General features: G+C 37.6%; 2 protein-coding genes across 12 annotated transcripts in view; one reads left to right on the top strand and one right to left on the bottom strand.

Moving 5' to 3' along the window:
- ctbp2a (C-terminal binding protein 2a) overlaps window positions 1-4280 on the top strand; it is a 249401-nt gene extending 245121 nt beyond the window's left edge. For 4 of the 8 annotated variants that reach the window (XM_078413605.1, XM_078413608.1, XM_078413606.1 and 1 more), the window contains one exon: window positions 2239-4274. In XM_078413605.1, the coding sequence (XP_078269731.1) occupies window positions 2239-2419 (181 nt within the window). In that variant the 3' untranslated portion in view covers window positions 2420-4274. Of the gene's footprint in view, window positions 1-1580; window positions 1699-2238 lie in introns of those variants that run through there. The other 4 variants (XM_078413604.1, XM_078413602.1, XM_078413609.1 and 1 more) reach the window with 4 other exon arrangements.
- Window positions 4281-9353: 5073 nt separating this feature from the next.
- Window positions 9354-24293, bottom strand: part of LOC144601461 (ubiquitin thioesterase ZRANB1) — a 69782-nt gene continuing 54842 nt past the window's right edge. For all 4 annotated transcript variants that reach the window (XM_078413600.1, XM_078413601.1, XM_078413599.1 and 1 more), the window contains exons 7-10: window positions 22490-22610; window positions 19965-20094; window positions 18648-18877; window positions 9354-15415 (exon numbers count right to left, since the gene is read on the bottom strand). In XM_078413600.1, the coding sequence (XP_078269726.1) occupies window positions 15197-15415; window positions 18648-18877; window positions 19965-20094; window positions 22490-22610 (700 nt within the window). In that variant the 3' untranslated portion in view covers window positions 9354-15196. The remainder of the gene's footprint in view (window positions 15416-18647; window positions 18878-19964; window positions 20095-22489; window positions 22611-24293) is intronic.

Raw genomic sequence — 24293 nt, 5'->3', positions numbered from 1 at the left:
ATGTGTCCATCTCGGTTTAAACTAGCATCTGCAATTCCTTTCTACAGGAATGCTTTACTGGGAGCTTTCATGTCGCTATTCAGTTTTAATCAGCAGCAGTGTATTGGATTATGATTGTTAGGTTAGATGATCTTGAAATGTACTGATAGATATTTGACTCCAGAGAGGAGGGCTGGCAGTTTTCCATTATGAGAGATGACGTGCCCTCATCTGTGTCATTGCGAATAGTTCATACTTCCCCTGCTGTCAGTCTTAGCTGGGTAGTTAACATGATCACCTGTGTCAGAGGTCGATGGCTTCAGGTCCCACTCTAGATAACCAGGCAACCATGCTTACCTTTCAGAAAAGCTTTACCACTGAGGTCCTGTCCAGAGAAGATCTAATCCCAGTGTCATGCAGTTAACGTCAGTCACAATGAACTGGAGAAATTGTCTTTACTAATTTAGCAAATCTCTCACTGGAGGTATTACCAAGTTGCCCTAAATTTTAAGCTTATTTCGCAGATACAATGGATTTGAAATGTTCAAATGATATTTCATGACTTTGATATATTTGATGGTTAACTGAGAGCATTATGTGCAACAGTAGGCTAGATAAAGACCTATGCTAACTGCTGTATAATATAATAGTTATTAAAAACATTCATTGAACATATGTTGTCTGATAGCCCTTGCCTTGTCTTGTGTGAAAGGTCTTTACTGTAAATTTCAATTCTGAAGCATTTGCTGGATAGTTGAAGAAGAGTTTATCAGCTTTGCTAGATATGTGACTGATCAGTCCTTCATTTGGAGAAGTTGGTGTGACGAAAGCTTTGCTATCATTCAGTGACATCTAAAATGGCTGTAACATGCCGAACCATCCAAACTGCCCATTGTTGGTGGCACAGCAGCATTGTTGCTGCCTTACAGCGCCAGAGACCCGGGTTTGATCCTGACTATGGGTGCTGTCTGTACGGAAGTTGTACATTCTCCCCATGACCTAGTGTGTGTAGGATAGTGTTAGTGTGCAAGGATTGCTAGTCTGCAAGGAATCAGTGGACCGAAGGGCCAAGTTTCCGTGCCGTATCTCTAAGCTAAATGCCTTTCTGAAGCCAAAAGAGGGGTACAAGACCAGCAAGAGCAATTGGTTACATATCCTCTTATTGTGCAGTCAGATAGATCATTAATTAGAATATTGTTTACCAACTTCATTATCTTTCAAATGTGTGATTTATGCTGATCTTTAAGGAGCTGAACTAGTTGAGAAATAATGCCATTCTTCAACTTGTGCCAAGCTATTCACGTCATAGATTCATATAGTCATTATTCATTTTGAGTTTTTATTTGCTGCTAATGTAAGATGTAGAACTGAGATTGAGGATGTTTTAAATGAAGAATGCCTTAGCCAATTCCCCAAATGTTATTTTAGATTCATAATATAAAACTTCTGGAGAATTGGCTAATAGCGTTTTGTCATTGGGTGATGGCAGGGGGCTTCCGGCTTAAAGAGAGCAAACAGGAGTCTTGTGCATTTCTATCTAACCAGCAGAATGTACAATGCCCATTAATAGAAAACAAACTCATTTTCTGTTTAATCAATAGGGAAAAGACTTATTGTTGTGAGCTCTCCTCATTTTCAAAAACTCTCCTATATTGATATTTGAAGTTTACTATTTCAGCCAGCAGCTGCTATTATCTGCTGATAAAATGCTGTAAGGTAAGGAAAATACATGTTTATAGATTTAAATGATGTGAAGCTTCTGTCCATCTTTCCCCTACCTGTGCCATTTCCTTGACGTACCTTCAGTCCTGAAGGTGTTGGTTGATGCTGTCAGTTCAGCCCATAGGTGTGTACCCATTCACCACGTGCCTATTTTTCATAGATGATGAAAGATAGTGTTTTCATCTACGGGGCGTTATAGTGAAGCTCATCTTATCCAAACCCATCCCTGTCCCTCTGACCCAGCCTCTGGTCCTGCAGTTTTTGACAATGTTGCTGTTTATTTACATCTTGTGGAGGGACTGATTTAATGTTTGTCTTGAACAACTTTGCTTAAAGCCCTGCCTGTCTTTCAGGCAATACAAAACTTAAAACCTCAGCTTTAGATCTCCAAGTATGTTTTTAGTCTGGCTGGCGGAACAAAGGAGAAACATCGCTGGCAACGTGTAATCTGTAGCAGAACTGAGTATCTGAGAAATACCTTATCATAAAGTATCAATCAATACTTGCATATTCATTTGATTGTGTCTTTCTTTGCAGGTACCCTCCTGGTATAGTGGGTGTAACGTCCGCAGGAATTCCTGCATCCATGGAAGGAATGGTTCCCGGTGGAGTGACCGTCTCCCACAACCTTCCTGCAGTAGTTCATCCGTCCCACACTCCATCTCCCAATCAGCCCACAAAACACGAAGGTGACAGAGAGCACGCCACTGAGCAATAACACCTTGCAGGGCTCATCCAGTTTTAGGGCTGGGACCAAGAGACACCGAAAATATCATTATGAAAATGGAATATTTATAGGATATTTGAGACTTGAAACTCTTCTAAGAATTTGTACTCTTTACAGCTGCCAGCCTTGAGAAGTTAGTGTTATCCATGGATGGGATTGAAAGCTGCGTTAAACCCAAGAGAACTCCCTTGACTCAACAGAAACTAAGAAGTATTTTACAAAGTGTGTTTTCCGATGAAATGTCCCTGTTGATAAATGTGTGTCACGTTCCTTCATATATTTTATCTGTTGATCATAAGTTTAACTGGGTAGATTTTTCTTATCATTTGAAGTAAGTGTTTGATAGGTGATAAGAGAGAGTGAAATGTGCTATTGACAGAAAATGGTAGCCTTAGGTGTGGAGTTTAAATAGGTAGCTTGAAGCATTTCCCTTCATCTCAGGAACAAAACCTTTTGTATCGTTGGTTGGCAAGTTTGACTTCAAATCATTTGTTCCTCAAGGGGTCTCCCATTTCTTGATCAAAAAAAACTGTTTCTCTTTGTCATCATGTGGCTTTTTTATATGAACTCACCTCAACTGTGATTTGTCTGGACAATTGAATGTCATGCTTAGATCCATGTGCATCAGTGCAGTGTCTTCTTACCAGTGAGAATGGCGAAGGAGGGGGAGCTGTAATTCCAGATGTGGCAGCCAGCAGTGATGATTTTAATGGGGTGGTTGTGTGCTTAGGGTGGATTATTTTCCAGTAAAACATTAAGAGGATCACTTGGTGATTGTGGTCACAGAAAGTCGTCATTAAATACCGGAGTCAAATTTAAAAGGTTACAAATTCCTTCCTGTTCACTCCTTTTACATAGGACTAGTGACCCAGGTCAAACTACCACACAAACAAAACTTTAGTTCATGGTTAAGCATTTCCACTATCAAACGTTTTCGTGAGACTCAACACACTGGACATCACCAACCTGTCGCCTGATTTCACTTAAAACAGCAGCTCAAGTTACATTAACAGATTTCAGTAAAGCTTAAGTTTTGGTTAATCTTGTTTTCAAATAACAAGTGTTTTGTGTTTTATTTTAGTTATATTCAGTTGCTGATTGAAAAACTAACTGAGCTGAATTTAGTATTGCACATTATTATAGCCCAAAGTCCTGATCCAAACCTTTACCTTTGCGAAATATGTGTTTATCGTGATTCCATTCTATTGCTATTTTTTATAGAGTTCTAGCATCATTTCTTCTATGTAGTTTTAAAGATTGTTTTTAAAATCAGCAAAGACAAATTGTCTAGTGATTTCTGTGAATCTATCGAAGCGCATACCACTGCTGTGAGTTGGAGGGGGAGAGTCGTTTGCTGAACCTGGATATTAACTTGCCCCTTTTAAAGCAAGGGTCGACATTCAATCATGGAGATCAAAAATATGCGTGTGTGAAAGACTCTTTGTTTAAACATTCTTTTAGGCTTAAAGTGTTATCATTTAAAACTAGAAAGCTCTTTATTAACGTTTGTTAAATTGTGTCATAAACTTGCTGTTCTGTTGTTCAAATGTTGTGTGCAGCCATGTTGAGTTAACATTACTAGTGTTAAGCCTTTTTCACTTGAAACTTTTTTGGTAGCTGTGCAGTGACAGTTTCCAATTGCAGGTAAAATCATTTTTTAAAGTCAGTCTTTCAATTTCTATATTTCTTCAACAATTTGTGTTAACAGTGAAAAATTATAAAGAATTAAAACTATTGCAATTACTGTTTGCATGTGTCTCAATGTTAGGTGTTCTTATACGACACAGTTAATTCAAAATGTTTCCTGTCACGTGTGCGAAATATTTACAGCTTAAAAATATTTTCAGTCTATTTCTATCTGTAATATAGCTCCACATTTTAAAACTTGTAAATTAAAGTTATTTTTCTCTTCAGTTTAGTGGCATAGCATGGATACTGACCCTTCGGCCCTCTATGTCCATGCTGACCATCGTTCACTCTTTCACACCAGCTCTCTGTTATCCCACTTTCTCAATAATTCCCGACACAATAGGGGCCATTTTTCAGAGGCCAATTATGCTACAAGCTCACACATCTTTCAGGTGAGGGAGGAAACCAGAGCACCAAAGGGAGAACCTGCAAACTCCACACAAAACGGCACCCAAGATCAGGATCGAACCCGGGGCTCTGGCGCTGTGATGCACCACTGTGCTGGACTCTTGTCATTGTAAATTGAGCAGAAAGAAAAGTAACCTAACTTTAAATCAAAGCACAACACTCAATGCAGGCCTCTGATTTATTCTCTGCTTTAATGTTGGCTCTTTACAAAATGAGGCTCATTCTGCCTTTGCTGAACAAATCACAGTTAATCTGTTCACAACATTACTACATTACCCTCAGTTTCAAGTTTATCCTCTTCCATTCTCCCATTCCTCCTGTAATGCTGCCTCCAAGAACTTGAGAATGTTAAAATGGTGGCAGCCCGCACTGGACTGGGTCGCCAGCAGAAATTATCCTGCTCGTAGTGTCTGCAAATTGTCCTGCAAATAGTGAAAAATCAGAATGAGGAAGGCCATAATTGAGCCAGTGTTGGAACAGTTAAGATTATTGTCAGAGTGCAATGTTCCACCCTCCTGCAGCTGCTCCCAGCCACTTAGAGGTAGAAAGGAAGCATTAAAAAAAAATGCAGAGATATCTTCCATGCTGAGTTGAGGAGAAAAATAAATAAAAGGCAGATTATTTGGGCGTTCTTTTACGAAGGAGATGAGGAGGAATTTCTTTAGTCAGAGGGTGGTGAATCTGTGGAGTCTAAATATATCCAAGTCAGTGGATATATTTAAGGCAGAGATACATTCTTGATTAGTACAGGTGTCAGAAGTTCTGGAGAGAAGGCAGGAGAATGGGGTTAGGAGGGATAGATCAGACGTGATTGAATGGTGGAGTAGACTTAATGGGCTGAATGGCCTAATTCTGTTCCTAACACTTATGATCTTATGACAGTTTCCTGAGGGTAGGGGCAGAGAAATACTGGAGAAGTGGATGAGAAAAGAGAGCAAGTGCTTTAACAAAGATTTTTATTTACCTTGCAGACTTACCTTTGACAGGGTTAGGTCACTAGGTGGCAGTATTTTACTAATCTTGCAAACCCTACTTTAAGATTAGCAGTCTCAACACATGGTCCGTGTGGATATAAAATAACTTACAAAAATAATCTGTTTTAGAATAGCAGTTTACACATTTGAAAGATTAGCCTTTGTACAATATAACATCTACTTTTTTTGGGGTGGTGATCCACATCTTTGTTAATGTCCCTGACTAGTTGTAATTACTTAATCATTGCTGCGACTGCATAAATTCTGCATATACATTTCACCTGTCATTATCAGAGGGAATGGTAGCCAATGTTGTACTTAAAATATTAAACAATCATTTAACTAGGAATTCGAGCAATTTGAAATACAAACAGATAAGATTGGTGGTTCATTGAAAGTTGGGACAGTACATTAAATGCAACAAAAAAAAATGGAATGGTGTTATGTTGTGGGTCATCCGTCATTTGAAAACCTGTTGTAATACAGATGAACTTTCTTTCCAGTTCAGTTGGTGTAGCATCTATGATGCCATCATGACATCTATTAATACATCATGAAGAGCAATATTAAAATGGCTGATGGGAAGATGTAACCAGCTCTGCTGTGCAGATATCAGATGCTGTGTCAGAGGATTAACCAGTAAAAATGATTGAGATTTGTATCACGGCTTCTGAGGACTAGATCAGTCACCTGGGTTTTGGTGACGTTCATCGCAACTCTGAATTCTTTATCCACATGGCATTTTACACGCTCATAAAAAGTGGCAGAAACCAAAATCATGGTTCATCTTTGGACTAATTCATCAGCCCCTACGTCAAACCATCACCCCCTCCCCCCCCCCCCCCCCCCATATCACAACATCAGGGACAACCATCAAGGCCCCCCATCATATCATCAGCCTCCCCGTCAAACCATCAAGGGTCCCTGTCAAACCAGACACATTTGTCAAACCATCACCCCCCCCCCCCGTCAAACCCATCAGGGACCCGTCATACCGCCAGGCACAAAGGCATTTCAAAGAGGGAGTATCGGGTTTTCGGTCTTGGCAAAAGATCTTGAGTGTCTTCCGAGCCAATGACTCACTACTAAGTATTGCCCTAGAAGCAGTTTGTTGTTTCAGCAATGCTGAATTTACTATTTTGACACTGAATTGTGTAGGTCAGCAAGAACAAGAGGAATGAAATGCAAATTAAAACATCACCTGAATATTTAAATGCTGTAACACATTTTTTTATTGTAATGACTTCACTAATCTACAAACTATACTGTAATATCAAACAATCCAGGAGCAACTTTTTCTACTCAGGGTAGTCTGTTTCTGGAGTGAATTGCCCGAGGAAGCTGATACAATGATATCAAAAGAGATTTGAACAGATATGGATAGGAAAGATTTAGAGGGCTTTGGGTCAAATGCAGGTAAATGGGTAGCCCTGCATGTCAACTTGATCGACATGGACAAAGGAGGAGGAGGGGGAGAAGGACCTATTTCTGTGCTATGCAGCTCAATGATTATAATTGCTAAGGGATTAAACAAAAATCTGAAATATTTCATGATTCTACAGAAAACTCAAAAATGAATGAGGAAACCCATTTAAAAGGTTAAAGCTTTCCTCAACCAGTTCCTTAAGACCGAACAAGGTGTGTAATGTTTGTTCGTACCCGGGAACAAAACTAATGCAGAAATTGTAATGATCTATTTAACTGACTCCAAAACCAGTATTCTTTGAAATATAAGTGAGGACCTCCAAAATCCTTTATGAAACCAAAATAGGAAGTTGCAAACGTGCATTTGAAATAAGAATTACTTATAGCTTAATTATGAATACATTTTTAAACTAAGACTTCCTCTTCTTCTATTGTGCTTTTCAAGATATCGATAGATTTTGACTTTTAGACAGTGACCCAATGGAATGTGTTAGTTGATCATCTGCTCTGGGATCAGAGTCCACTGGCAGTTGGATTCGAGGTGTAAGTAGTAAGAGAGTCGTAGGGTACCAAACACGTCCCAATGCAGCCTTGCAGACTAGTCAATGACCAAGCCAGAGCAGTGGAAGTAGAGATCATGGATTGTAAAACACACAAGTTAATTGCCACACAAATTGTGAGTACCCACAAAATTCATGAAAAACAATATGTTTGCAGGTCGCTATGTATGGATCTGGCCAAAGTGAGCACGATGCAGATATCTACTGGCGTTGATATGATGTAACAGATGGGAGTTTTATTGATGTCATGGAACTCTGATTTCTATTGTAGCAGGCCCGTCCCTGGAAATAGACGCGCTCCAGCCGCCCAGTAGTGGCTCTCTTTCACCGCAGCTGCTGTTATTGGGTTAGTCAGTCTACCAAACCAATTATAAGCCAGTCGATGAATAAAGTTACTCTTAAAATTGATTTAAAAAATAATTGATAGGACCCATTGGCCTCAAAGGTACCAACTTTTAGCTTTGAAAAATCAGTAACGGTAAGCAAGAATCTGTAGTATTAATAATAGTTGTGTTTTTAAATCAGGCTTTGGTCAGGATCAGCTAACTGGTTTCCATTTAACTTGGGAGACAGCCAAATCCGCTCAGCACAGTGGTACCAAATTAACGTCATTGCTGTTCTAATGTTTCAATGTTCATTCTCTACTTGCTGTTTATCAAACATTCTTCTTCCTTTACACTCTACTCACTTTCAGCATTGCACAACACAGTGGCACAACTAGTACTGGTGTTCCCAAGTACCTCCAGCAACCCAATTCTTGAATTCAAGTGCTTTCTGCACTAGCTCTTCACATTACTCCTTTGTCCCATTGCCTTGTTCAATTGTCAGCGTGTAGGCGATTGGTAGAAACCAGCAGCAGTCAATGGGAATGTGGAAAGAATTCCCAGCACTTTTCCTCCCCCCTCATTACCCTTCTCCGCCTAGCTCCATCTGCCCATAACCACAGTATCCATCTCCATGAATTTCTTTGGTTCACCAACCTTGATTTGCCCCCACATGGCTTATACTCATCCTCCATTCCCCTGCTTCCACTGAGCACAAAATCAGTCTCAGTACACCAACCTCCATCAGCACAATAACACATTTTCCTTCCCCCCGGTTTCATCATCAGCCTCCACATCTTCCCCTCTTACTTCCCATATATTGCTTATCTTCACTAGTTTTTTTTGTAAATAGACAATAGGTGCAGGAGTAGGCCATTCAGCCCTTCGAGCCAGCACCGCCATTCAATGCGATCATGGCTGATCACTCTCAATCAGTACCCCGTTCCTGCCTTCTCCCCATACCCCCTCACTCCGCTATCCTTAAGAGCTCTATCCAGCTCTCTCTTGAAAGCATCGAACGAAGATTACACTATTTTGGGCGTAGCAAGATTTTGCTACATTAAAAGGTACATGAACTAGATCATGTGGGATAAACAGGGGCGGATTAAACCCTGACCCTAACTCAAGCAAGGTGCTGTGGCCATCAAATTCAATGCATGTGCTGTGTTAGTATGGACTGAGCAGGTTGAGGACCAGTCAAAGAGCACTGAACCAGGGCAAGCTGGAATTGACATTGGGGACCATTATTAGAACTAGGTTCACAGCATAGTTGGAAAAGCTCTTAGAAACTCAAGTAAACTTTCTTTTTTTTTTTTAAAGTGGAATTTATATTTCCATTTCTCATTTGGGTAACAAATTATTTAATTTATCTTATGAAGGGATAGTACATAACATAGTAAAGAGGACCTCAAGTCAAATATTGAATACAAAAAATGTGTAATATTTAAATTTGAGCCTGTGTCACATGAATAACTAAGTGAATAAATTAATTGAAATTCAAGAGAAAGTGTTTAAGTAATGACAACTTGGCATTGCATGTTATATTTATTTCAAAGCCCAGATTGTGTTGTGATACAGTACACGTTGAGAATGCGTATCAGCGCACTTTATATAGCCCCATGCCTTGTACACATGAGCTTGTTGATGACATTCCGCATCTTGGCTTGCTGGTCTTCTGCTGGAAATACGAATTAAACTTGCCACAGCAAGTTAAGGCTGTTATTTAAACAGCACAGGGAATTTGTTGACATGAAAATTGATCCTTTAAAGTCTCACAAGGGTAACATTGAAATGCTGCAATAAAGTTTAATAGTTGATTTAGTCTATCTTTGAAAATCTTTCTGCTGGGACCACAGATTTGCGCTATATCTAACAGGAACAGTAAGTTACACCTCACCCAACATTGAACAGCATAGTTTGTCTGCTTTTAAGTGACATCAGTTCTTGTGCAATGCTTATTTGATTACTACTACAGTGTTAATTGCATCATCTCATTCTTCAGTGCATGGGCGACACCCAGGAAATCACATCAAAGCACCACAGACATGATATTGAGGCACCAACAAACCTGCACGTAATGGGATTGAAGATGGTATCGTTTATTGGGTGGTAATTTGGAATTGTAATCAGTTAAAATCTCCACTCTGGAGGTGGGGATTTCTGGTCTAGCTGGGTTCAAATAGAGTGGGGCTCTTGGGTCATCTGCGGCACAAGCCAAAGCTGGAACAGAACCACTTACGGCCAGAAACCTTTGTGAGATTTTTTTATCTAACACTAGTGAAATTAACTCCTAAAAATTAGAGGACATGGAGAACGTGGTCCAGGATAATCACAAAAAAATTCCAAGTACATTATGGGGGGAAAATAAAGAGGAGAGAGAATAGGCCCCTCAGGAATCAAATGTGTCATCTCTGTGTGGGGCCACAGGAAATTGACACGGTCCTCATAGTATTTCTCCAGTTTTTTTTCTATAAAGACATGAAGATCCTCACACACAAGGCAGGCAAATCTCACGGGCCTGATTAGATCTATACACGGACACTGTGGTAAGCTAGAGAACAAATTGCAGGTGCCCTGGCGGAGATGTACGAGTCATCATTAAATACAAGCAAGGTGCTGGAAGACTGGGTAAGATATGCATACATTTAGATAGATGATGGCTGATTAGGGATAGAACATTTTTGTACATGGGAGACTACATATCAAGATTGCGATTTTCATCTTAAAAAAAATGCAATTTACAAAACCAGCCATAATATGATGTGCACAAGACCAGTAAATAATTTATTTGTACATGGAGCCAATGCAATTTTAAGGATGCAACACATGCTCCAGCAGAGTAACTTTAAAGCAAATTAACCAGTGTTGGGTTTGGAGAGGTTTATTTTACACCATTAAAGATTATAGCACAACCACCCTTGCATAATGTCATTTATAACCTGCTGTAGAAGAATATATGAAAACCATAAATTAATGCTGATACACATACAAAGAGAAAATACCCCGCAGTACCATGGCAGAGCCTCAACCTCAACTCCAGAAACCCGGACCTCCACTGCTGTTCGGAGTTTAAACTTGCTCCCTGTAATTGCACGAGTTTCTTCCAGATGTTCTGGTTTCTTCTCACATCCCAAATTAGTGAGGGTTATTAGGTTAATTCATTACTGCAATTTTTTTCTGGTGAGTGGTAAAAACCTGGAGAAATTACAGGCTGAGGAAATGGATGGTATTCGTGGGGAAAACAGGATTGGTGTAAATAAGTGGTTCACATTTTGCATAGGCTCAGTGGGCTGAAGGACCTACTTCAATGCTGTATAACTGACAGCAGTGACCCATTAAATTAATTAGCACATTGCGCAGCATACAGATTCTGCATGTAAATATTTTACTCATTTATTTAGCTTGTTAAATTTTCATGGTAATTTTCTTCCACTATCTTGTAAAATATATATTGTTTTAGAAGCAAGGAACAGCACCTGAACTGGCAAAATAAAATAAAATCATAGACTTTGTGTAATTCTCAGTATTATTCAATCAGGTCCATTAGAAATGGCATAAATTCTGTAAAACCTCTGAATCTAGTGTATCTGCATATGTATACCAAATGTTTGCCTTTTAAAAATAGCAAGACTAAATGTTCATAAATTGCAGAACAGTACTTTCCTAGGCGTAGCTCTTAAATACATTAATACAGCATAGTGTTTCGAGTAGAAAAAATACTTAACAGCAGTAACAATGTGAAGTTATTGTTAGCACAATACACAAAATACATTAAGGATTCATCAAGAAAACAAACTGCGAGGAATTGTGGGTCAGGCAGCACCTGTGAAGGAAAATGGACAGATGTTTGAATTGGAACTGCCTGACCTGTTGAGTTGCTCCACTAGTTTTTTTTTTGTGATGCATTCCAGCACCAACAGTCATCCATCACTCATTTACGATTCATCTCCGCAAAGACCAAGTGTGTGCAAAATTCAAATGTCATTGTTTTTTTTAAATCTGATTTGCATTTAATGCAATTATTATATTTACTTCAGAATCATGCACAATATTTTTTTTTAACATGCAAAAATGTGATTTATCTACCCAATATATCAATACTGTTCAAATATACACCTCAGATATATCTATCTTTAAAAGAATAAAATTAAAAAGGGCTTGTGAATTTCCACTTCTACATATGGTTTGCAATATTTACCACACTCCTCTCCAGTGCTACTCTTGCAAAACAACAAGGTCCAATTTCTGCAACTGGCCACCTCCAACTCACTTAGTTCTTCTAATCAGCTATGATTGAAAAAATACACTAGCAAAAAAGTGTGCATCTTATCAAAACACAAAAACCAGCTAAGTAGTTCAAGTTAAAATTTAAAAAAATTGTTGCTTATTTAATATTTTTTTATTCTCCTCTCACCAACAGATTCGAAATATGGGTTTCATATGCCTAATGTTCTGAGCAAGGATGTAACATTTTAAAGCAATCACAGTATTTCACCAATGTCATAAGCAAAACTGGAAAATTGAAACCTTTGTCTTAATGCAATTTTGATTGCAGGGTGGTCACTAACCAGAAGCATCAGTGAATAGGATACCACCCTTGAATCCTCCACCCATTCCTGCCCGACAACATCCACTCTATCATTCAAATTATTCACTGCTCTCACTTAAACCTTTAACAGTTAGTCAGTTTATCAGCATGCATTCTTGCACATTGATTCATTGATTGCTCGCTGCTTGATTGTTGCAAACTTTTGATCTCTATTCCTCAAAGTATTCAAGCAGGAGATCATGCTCAAATAAGCATTATGTTTACTTTCAAGATAAATTCTGAGCAAGATGATCAAAAATTGGGCAGTCAGAAGTGTATCATCTGAATTCTTTTGTAGCAGCTAAGAATTCAAACTTCAGTTTTAACTCGATCCTTTAAAATATATTGGGCTTTATAATGTGATAATTCTCATTCCCACCTGTACATGTCAATTGTATTCAATGCCATATCTTTGTAGTCTTTTCCCATTTCCACTTTTTCCCTACAAGGAAAAATACAGACTGTACACAATCTCAATTTAGTATGAACAATATTGCAAACCTTAGTTACGAGCTCAAATTCAATAAATTTCATAGAATTTCAATTAACTTCTTCAATGACACAATCGGACACCGATGATTCAAAAATATTTGTATTCTTAGATGTTAATAAATTGCTGAACAGATTTTCCTGCAAACTCAAATACATCACTTTTATCAACATTTGGGATATCATTTGCTTTGATTAATTTTTCAATTTCTTCACCTATTACTGAAGTGCTGTAAAGCAAGTCAAGACATAATCATCAACATTTACACCACTTAAAACTGGCAAATTGCTTCCCTTTTCATTCAAGAAAGTGTTATACAACTGGAATAATAAATTCACAATCGAATGAGAAAAAAGATCCACTGAAAGCAAGACATTCCTAGAGACAGTATAGTGTTGTCTTCACTTCTACAAATAGGCCGATACCCAAAATCTATTATTTCCTTATTGTCAGTATTGCTTTTAAGTTAAGATTGGATGAACTTTTACATTTCAATTCTACAAGCATTTAGATATATGCCATATTAATAAATAAAACAAAAACAATGCACTCAAACTATAAGAAACATTAGGGCATTTTTCATGCTCCATTTAAAATCCAATCAGCCTGACTTGTGCTGAAAATATCACGTGGATGCATCATCAAATACTGCAGCTAGACACCTCTCAAATATTAATTTATAGCAATTAAATAGGCCATATGCATGCCTGACAGCACATACAATATACTTCAACCCAAAATTGCTTTTATGCACTATTTTACATTTATACAATGAATTTGTACAAGATACCATCTCAAGTTTGGATTTAACTTCCTTCATAAAACAAGTCATGTTTAAAACAAACAACAACTTCGGAATTGTTTAGTGCCTATTGTATACTTTGGTTACAATTCCATTAGTGCCTTCAGAAACAGAGTTGCAAATTTTCTTTATTAAATACTCATCACCTAAATATTTCATGTCAAATGTAGTTTAATTTGCATGGCTGCTGATGTGACAAGTACTGAACAACAGGGATTACACAGTAAACTTAATTTGCATTAAATGCCCAGAATAATATTACCAAGAGAGAAAATCTCTTGTAAAGCTCAAAAATGTACTGAATAGAATTATAAAATTTCAGTGAGACACATGCAACTGCAGTATAATACCCTTGTTAAGTTGAAACCTTTGGCTTTGCAGTGGTGCACAGCATTTGCATAGACAAAAAAAGTCAACAGCATATTCAGCAACATTTTCACAGCAAGAGTATGTATTTGTGCAACATGAAATTCTTCATCAGGGTTGAGTAAACAATCAACAAAATCCACACAATCGGTTCCAAACTTAATTTTATGGGAAAAAAGCACCTCATTTCTTCAGGTCACTTTAAATAAATAGGCTTATCAGAACAGAATTCTTGGCAGAGTTCAGCATCTAAACTAGGTTTTTGTAGTGAACATTAGTGAAGAGATGAGAACATGAATTATCTCTGAGAACTTGAAAACGATAATTTGCTGACTCCATTCTAAATAGAGCAAGTCTCTTTAAAAAAAAGAAATTGGAAACAAAGACAATATTTTGTGAACACTTTCCAAAACAACCCAACATCTCCATTTTGTTCCTTAGAGATTTGACTTCATTATAGTATTCAATCCTGCATTTAAAAGGAATACCCATGCACTTGTTCTCACAGCTGAGGTGTGGAGCAAGCAGCCAACTAGGATGCATCACCCATGGTCAGCCATGACCGAGGAAGCCTAAGAAGTTCTCACAATAGTTTTTGCCATCCACAATGCCCCTAACTCAACAAACCCAATTTATGTCACCTGGCCTTCAGCAACATTATCTGGCATTAATATCTCTCAAAGAACATATGCACACGCACTTTAAAAGCATGGCTATAATAAAACAAACCTAAAAGGAACAAACCAGAATCTAAGATGAGGAGTCTTTAAGTGCCCTTTTTTTGGAAACCATTACAAATTCAATTATTTTAGATGCTGGTATAGTTTTTCCCCCTTGTTACACAAGTTCTTACACAACCACATGCAGTACATTTAGAGCTAAGGATGTACAGACTGGGGGTTGGGAAAAAAAAGCTTTTTCTATTAACATTAAAGTAAATTTAGCATACATAGTTTACTGTCCAACCATGCCAGTTCTGATTTTAACATGGCACATCACATAAACCTTTGTTGCCAAAGATGAGACTTCAAATGCAACTTCTATTTGGTATCCAAACTTTCCATGATGCACGACAAACTAGAAGAGTCCAATCTGGAGGCTTCTCAACAAAGTAATGCCCATGACTCCATCAGATACCATGCATCACTCATCATCCTCCTCCTCATCTTCCTCACCATCTGAAAGTGAAGTGCATGGTCGTATCTGCCGATATCGGTCCAACCATTTCTCCACCATTTGTGTAACTAGTGGGTGATTGCGTCGACGGGAGCTCCTTTGCTGTGCAACAAGAATTCCGCCCTCAGTGACACAACAATCAAGCCATTCCCTCAGTAGTTTCTCCTGCTGGTCCTCATTACCAATCTGCAAAAAGAGTTGTATCACATAATTAACTCAGCATCCCAAAGATTGCAGATGCAGCAGAGACTTTACATCAACTGGGGTCTTGAACATGAACATACGAAGCTTCAATGACACGAGGCACGGATTAGCTAAAATCATTGGGTCATTTCTAACACAGGAATAGATGGCACATTCCTGCTCTATCAACATCAGTTGATAGAGCAGGAATGGGCCACCTAGAGCAAGAATGGAACAGGCAGGATTGTTCATCTGCAGCTAACAAGGGAATCTTGGATAGAAGATCCAAGGTGACATACAGTGCCCTCCATAATGTTTAGGACAAAGACCCATCATTTATGTATTTGCCTCTGTACTCCATAATTTGAAATTTGTAATAGAAAAAAATCGCATGTTGTTAAAGTGCACATTGTCAGATTGTATTAAAGGGTATTTTTTACACATTTTGGTTTCACCGTGTAGAAATTACAGCTGTGTTTATACATAGTCCCCCTCATTTCAGGGCACCATAATGCTTGGGACAAATGGCTTCACAGGCGTTTGTAATTGCTCAGGTGTGTTTAATTTCCTCCTTAATGCAGGCACAAGAGAGCTCTCAGCACCTAGTCTTTCCTCCAGTCTTTCCATCACCTTTGGAAACTTTTATTGCTGTTTATCAACGAGGATCAAAGTTGAGCCAATGTAAGTCAACAAAGCCATCATGAGACTGAGAAACAAGAATAATACTGTTTGCGACAACAGCCAAACCTGAGGCTTATCAAAATCAACTGTTTGGAATATCATTAAGAAGAGAGCATTGGTGAGCTTACTAATCGCAAAGGGACTGGCAGGCCAAGGAAGACCTCCACAGCTGATGACAGAAGAATTCTCTCTAAAGAAAATCCCCCCAAACACCTGTCCGACAGATCAGAAATACTCTTCGGGAGTCAGGTGTGGATTTGTCAATGACCACTGTCCGCAGAAAACGTCATGAACAGAAATACAGAGGCGACACTGCAAGATGCAAACCACGAATTAGCCACAAAAATAGGATGGCTGGGTTACAGTTTGCCAAGAAGTACTTAAAAGAGCAATCATAGTTCTGGAAAAAGGTTTTGTGGACAGATGAGACGAAGATTAACTTATATCAGAGTGATGGCAAGAGCAAAGTATGGAAGAGAGAAGGAACTGCCAAGATCCAAAGCATACCACCTCGTCTGTGAATCACGGTGGTGGGGGTGTTATGGCCTGGGCATGTATGGCTGTTGAAGGTACTGGCTCACTTATCTTCATTGATGATACAACTGCTGATGGGAGTAGCATAATGAATTCTGAAGTGTATAGACACATCCTATCTGCTCAAGTTCAAACATTGCCTCAAAACTCATTGGCCGGCAGTTCATTCTACAGCAAGACAATGATACAAACATACTGCTAAAGCAACAAAAGAGCTTTTCAAAGCTACAAAAACAGTCAATTCTTGAGTGGCCAAGCCAATCACCCGATCTGAACCCAATTGAGCATGCCTTTTATATGATGAAGAGAAAACTAAAGGGGACTAGCCCCCAAAATAAGCATAAGCTAAAGATGGCTGCAACACAGGCCTGCCAAAGCATCACCAGAGAAGACACCCAGCAACTGGTGATGTCCATGAATCGCAGACTTCAAGCAGTCATTGCATGCAAAGGATATGCAACAAAATACTAAACATGACTACTTTCATTTACATGACATTGCTGTGTCCCAAACATTTTGGTGCCCTGAAATGGGTGGACTATGTATAAACACTGTGGTAATTTCTACATGGTGAAACCAAAATATATAAAAACGGCCTTTATTAAAATCTGACAATGTGCACTTTAACCACATGTGATTTTTTTCTATTATAAATCTCAAATTGTGGAGTACAGAGGCAAATAAATAAACGATGGGTCTTTGTCCCAAACATTATGGAGGGCACTGTATAAGTTTGCAAAAAAAAGATCATTTCCTGGCGAGCAAACAGAAGCATCAGTGCATTAAAGCACACCAGAATGGGGCAATGCATTGAGATGGATACAGAGCTCTGATGGGCAGGAAACCAAGGCAAGGAATACATTGGTCATATTCCATGTGCTAGGCAATGACTAGTGGCAATACCAAAGGTATTTCCGGGGCCCCAGCTATCCAAATGCATGTTAGTGATTTAGATGAAAGGAATTAAAAGGAAATATCTCCAAACTGGCAGGAAGAAATGGAAGCAATTACTAGCAAAATACTGAAAAACCACAGAGTAATTTGGAAAGGTGGGAAAATGCATTGCAGATGTTTATTGTGCATAAATCTGAAGTTCTCCAGGAAAACAGATTCTTCGAAAGGTGAAAAATAAGTATTGCGACAAAACCTGGGAGCTTGTGCACCAGCAAATGAAAATACCATGCAGGATATAGCAGAAAGTTGGGAAGAGAAATGATGTGTCAGTCAGTCTTCATGCCCAGACGATTCAAATGCAGAACAAAGTCTTGTTGCAATCATACAGAGTCTTTAGGCAATCACACCATTAGTATTGTGTATAGTTTTGGTATTCTCATAGCTGTTAGTGTTTAGAGCATTACAATTTATGTATCTGAAATACACTTTTTCCAATCTATTAATGTATTTATTTAGTAGATACGGGCAACATTGCTGGTGAGAGCAGGTATTGAGGGGGGCAGTTCTGGGACTACAGAACTGTTGAGCCTTCCCAAGGTGTCGTGGGCTTAACTCAATGAAACACCAGTGATGGGCGGTGCCCACTTGATAACCCCAAATGATATACTTGTATCTACACAATCAGTTTTTATGTGCTTGTTAACATGTAGATAGCTAATTATTGCATATGGAATTAGTTATTGTCTTTGGCATAAGTGTGTATAAGCAGTTTTGACGCTAACTTTGGCTTTGGGCTTGGTTTTCTTGGTTGAGTGCTTATCCTGGTGTTATAGCACGTACTTTGTATTTTAATGGTAATGTTATCCATATTAATACCTTCTGCTAAATGCAGCAATTAAAAATATCATAAAGATTACATTGTTTAAGTGCAATCTCTCAAAACATTCAAGTGGATATAAATGCAATCACTATAGTTTATTTGTAAAGCCCCATACATAACTACTACACTCAATTACACAAACAAGCAAACAAGTACAATGGTTCAAGGTAAATTTCAGTATTTTCTAACGCATGTTTAAACTACAGCAAAATATGTAATAAAACTTGGGGAAAAAATGATACTTGCCTCATGAGCTGATAGGAAGTGGATGTGCAATAACTTCCTCTCACTGTCCACCAATGGCAAGAAGGTAATGTTAACATCATCATCTGTATTTAGATTGGCGCCAGCACCTCGATTGTCATAGCCAACATTTTCCATAGCAACCAGTGCAGAGAAGTGGCCCCTTGTATACCCAAGAGCTATTGGGCTCTTCCAACAGAAACTCTGTTCCCATAGCAAAGGCAGGTAAACACCTGAGAAGAGAGCATAGATAGAAAACTCAAATCCAATAATGACAGTGAGCCAATTAACTGTTTTACTGTTCAATCCACTATGCTTTTGACTACTGATATTTCCTATAAACACCATCGGATTATACACAAGTACTTATGCACCTTCCAAGGTCATTGCCCATATCTCAGAGAATCTTAGGAAGCATCATTCATTCATATTTCTATTAAAATATGCTGCTCCACTGCCCTTCTCCAAAGGTACAATTTTTAAATAGTTTGTGAATATATAGAAGTTATATTGTCCTTTTGGTTTGGAATTAAATTGTTACACTAATTCTGCATTTTACTCTTCTCTGAAGCCAACTGAGGATTGAAAAATCAAGTACCCCTAATGATCAATATTTTTTCCTGAAAAAAAGCAGCTTTCCTTGCTATCCAACCATGTCCTAACATATCGGTTTTTAAAAAGTCCTAATCTTTGACTGTTACTATGGAGCCACCATTTTCTTAGAAAATAAAAATCTGCATTTATTAATGTGTATTGCATGCTACTCATTCAAGCCCCAAACAACTAAAATACGAGCAACTGTAATAGAGACAAAACTCCAGTTTCTAATGTTCAAAACCACTAATAAGCTATTTAAAATAATACCACCACCACCAATTCAACTAAAAAACAATTGTTAAAATTAAATGAGTAACCTGAATGTTTCAGTAAATTCTATCTACTTAAAACCAAACTGCAAGGCAATTCTGTCACCATCATAGAGTAAAAAAAGTAGTCTTTTAAATATCTATATACACCATGTGAAGAAAAATGTAGAAGCAACCAAGAATGATTTCCTCCAAAGCGATACTAGTTATCATATTTACTTGGCTGAGGGCTATGCTAAATTTTACATCTACATGGCCTCAGGAATCATCCAGGTTACAGTTTGTCAGTTTAGGTTCAGCAATAGTAATACAAGCAAGATGATTGTGAAAACCAGCCCAGTTCTGAAAACCAGGTTGATTAACCATAACCAGTGTCATTTCATAAATGGTAACAAGGCAGGATCTGGTAACAGTTATTAGTAAACAAAATGAATGACATGTGCAAAATCCTTACCTTGAAATCGTGTGTAACCCAGAGTCTCACCACGAAAACTCTTGTAGTACTTTACTCCATATACTATAATTGGTCGGCGAAGTATATGAGCCAAAACAAAAATGTGGGTCTGCTCTAGACTAGCTCCAGGCTAAAATTAATAAAATAAGTTAAGTTATATTCATTGTGCCATTCGAAAATACATGAATCTCTTACATAATATACAAGATATATTTTCATTTTCCAACATAACTTTTGTAGACAATGTAAGAATTAGAAATTTTGCAATGACTAGGGCTTGTAAAAGCATTAATACATTAAAGTGAGAATTCTGCATGAATTCGTGACTTACACATTTCCAAAAATCGCAAAAGTGAAAATTTTCATTAAAAAGTATTTGAAACATTTCTCCCAACCTCAATTTTGTTTTGGTTTTGAAGCAAGCAGCCTGATTGCTACTCTTAGAATACGCAAAGTACATACAGTACATTGCAGCAAACACAACTATGTTACATTTGGATGATTTTGGGAGGATTATTCTTATGGATTGTCTTGCATTTAATCTTCGGATGACCCATGTTATTGTGCATTAACTGCAGGAAACATCCAAAATCTCAGCAACACCTGCTTCATGAGAGAAAATTCTTCAACTCGCAGTGGTGTATAGTTCCAGGTTAGACATTTCATTTGAAGCAAAACTGCGAAACAAATATCCAAATAGATATTCGGAGGCAGGATAAAGATCAACACTTATTTGCAATCTTAAGGCACCAGAATTCATGGCTAAAATAACAGTAGGACTGATAGTTTTCATCACTAATCATAAGACAATCCTACAATTTCCAATGAGGCAACAGGTATGGTTATTTATGAAAATCCAAGATCAGGAAAACCAATGATGATGTTAATGAAAATGGATTCATGGTGTTTGCCTCACTAAACAAAATAGCAGCATGTTCATATACCTGCACAGTACAAAGTAAACAGAGTTTGGTGACAATCAATTCTTGTCATTTCAAACAGTAATCATGCAATTTTTAATTACTACCAATCTCATCAAGTATTAACTGGAAATATTAATACAACTTTAAACTCATATATATATATATTTTTTTCCTTGTCCTCAGCCAGTCTGTGCAGTTTAGCTACATTACATTTTTCGCCTCAGCCCCTTCACTTAATTTCCCTTCAAAATAATCTGATTTAAGGATATAAGCAGCTGCTTGCTTTGTTCTTTCAGGTTCCATAGATAATGATACCACCAGCAAACTTGGCACAAAATATTATCATGGGGCAAAGGGGGATGCATGGTAGTGATGCCAGGGGAAAAACACAAAATAAATGTAACTAAAAAAAGCTTTACGATTTAATAGTTAAAACATTCTCATTTTTGTACCATTACTACTAAAAAAAAAAACTTACCAAACCCCCAAAAAGTAATTTAGATGAATTAACAAAATGTTTTTTGTTTTATTATGAAGGACCGTAGATAGATGCCTCATCATATTCAAAGCAATGATCAATAAAGTGTCCGCCCTAAGGAATGAAGCAATTTGGGGGACTTGAGAGTCGGAGTGAAAGAGCATGGATAAAGCCCTTCAGTCCAAAACATCTATCTATACCTATCCTATGTATCAGCACTCAATCTGTAGTTTTCCATGCAATGGTGCTTCAAGAGCTAATCTAAAAAACTTGAGGGTGGAACTGCTTCACCAGCCCTTCAGAAAATATGCTTCATATTTAATTTCTCTAAATCAAAATAATTCCAGGTGGCAAATCCCCTCAATGTCTTACCCTTTGCATTAAATCAATGCTTTCTGATTATGGATACCTCTCGCCATCCATCCTTTCAAAACCTCTCAATTTTACCTTCTATACCATCAGCCCGCTTTGGTCCAAAGAAAACACATCCAGTTAATCCAATCTCTCCCATGCTTGAAAATCTCCATCCCAAGTAACATCATGGTCATTCTTCACTGTTATCACAGGGACTGGGCAAGGATCTTAGCTTGACAATATAAACAGGTGACTAAAGGGACAATATGCTCTTGCATTTCTTGTTTTGTTTCCGGACATCCACAGCATGTCTGGGTTAATGTCTGGCAATAAAACATACACACCAAATAATGTCAGAGCAGCAACTCTTGACTTGCCAGGTGAAGTAGAGCATTCCTGAACACTAAATAAAAAATTGACATCCAACTGTTAAAAATACCTTAATAAGCTCAGACTTGAAACAGACTCTCTCACCTGAAATGTCATCTGACCTGCTGAGTACTTTGAATGCACCAATTAAAATTTCCATTGCTGCAGTTTTTTTTATTTTTGAAATGTGCATGTCCGATTATAATATTATTTACCACAATACTTAATTTAAGAACCAGATAAAGCAGTTGGTAATTTTGGTTTAAACTATTAAAAACATTAAAAGGTGAAAATGGAAGGTTCTACCACACTCATTCCATTCAAGCAATTAGTCTAGTTAAAAATTATAATGAACCCCAAATAAATGTTGAATTTTCAAAGTCAGTAATAAAGACATTTACCTGACTTGCAAGGGAGAGAATAAATGCCCAATCTTCCTGCCACTGCTCCTCCCGCAGAGAGAAATGCAACCCAAAGCTCTGAGAGTACCACGACTCCCATTCTTTCCAGCGAGTGTAAAACCTGACAAAAGATTAAATGCAACAATTTTATACAAGACTGCAAATAATTACCATTGATTGATCTTTTATTTTGCTCTTCAGCCCAATAGCTTGTTCGGCAGGGAAACGAACTTGTGGCCAAGGGGCCATAGTGGTCTGTTTTATTGACCCTTGATATTGTAACATGCACAAAATATTGTATCTGATGGAATCTCTTCCTCTGTGATCTCATGGCAACAAGAGGACTGCTGTGGTGTTCAAGAAGGTTCATGCTGATTATAGGCAAGTGATTGGGTTCGAGAATGGGAGTGCTGTAGAGGTGAGAGTTTTCATACTGTACCAGTAAATCACAAACAATTAAATGGAATACTAATGAACTGGTATGCATTATACACGATCATATGAACACGAGGTATCATAGAAATGCATATTAGTTATAAAAGATTTCATATGACCAGTGATGGTATCTACCTTCCAAATAATTAGGTGGTTCCAATCACATTTATCCAGTTGATACACTTATCCTTGCATCTAAACTTAAAATCTTTAATATTAACCAACTTTATTTCATGTACTAACTCCAGAAGCCAAATTCCACAATTGCAACATCCTCTGAAGCAGTTTATGTATTCTATACTAAATCTATGCTCTCACATTGTCTATAAAGCACTTCAAAGCTATACAAAATGGGAAAAATATAGAAAATCCAGATTAACACTTTAAAATAAAACAGAACCATATATTAGAAAAAAGATATGAAACAAAAAATGTTAAGACCACATTTTAGTGAGGTACATTAATTCAATGATGAAATGCTCCACAAATGAACAGGAAGATTAGATACAATATGAAATCATGGCAACAAGAGGACTGCTGTGATGTTCATACAATTATCATAAGATAATTGCAAGACCAAACGAAGGAATGTGAAAAATCATGGGGGGGAAATTCAGACATTTTAATAGTAAAAAAAAGTATGGATTGGCCGACAGACGAAGCAAGCAAAATAAAGACCTTGGCGTCCACATAGAAAAAGCATTTACCTCAAATGAAATGTTAAAAAAAAGTGAATGTCATTGTTCAGAGATATTGAAGCTGATCAATAAAAGTCACCCGTGACATGATGTTTTGCATTAAAAGTTTTTGATGGAAATCAATTATAGTTCAACGTGTGTTCTTATTAGAACTCTCCAAAACACTGAATTTTGGACAGTGGGGGGAAAAAATGACTGATTACTTAAAAAAAAAAGAATCACACAAGTAGGCTCGGAAACTCTGGAACAAAAGTCAGCTATTAATGTATTCCCAAAGGCTAAAACACATGCAATTAAATATTTAAGTGTATAAAAGCAGGCATTACATTTTGATTCATGATCCACATTAACAATGAAAAATAAAATAAATGCAATGTGTGTTATTTAAATGATTTAAAAATAAATCCCATAAAATGATATAGTAAAATACCCCAAAATTTAGTAAAAGTAAATGGTGCTGAAATAATGGTGAGGTACAGTGATTTGAATGGAAGATTAGAGGCAAAGTCTAAACAGCATAGGTAAAATGAAAATGTGTGTGCATATACATAAATCTTTTGGATAAAAAAAATCAAGAGAATAGTGAATACATTATGGGTATAGCAGACTGCAAAAGAGGGCATAATACCAAGCAAAATTGATTGAGACTGTTTAATGGTGAAAATGAAATC

The sequence above is a fragment of the Rhinoraja longicauda genome, chromosome 16 (genome assembly GCF_053455715.1).
Source record: "Rhinoraja longicauda isolate Sanriku21f chromosome 16, sRhiLon1.1, whole genome shotgun sequence".
In the NCBI taxonomy this organism is placed as follows: domain Eukaryota; kingdom Metazoa; phylum Chordata; class Chondrichthyes; order Rajiformes; family Arhynchobatidae; genus Rhinoraja; species Rhinoraja longicauda.
The sequence above is the reverse complement of the archived record's forward strand: the minus strand, read 5'-3'. Positions and strand labels throughout refer to the sequence as shown.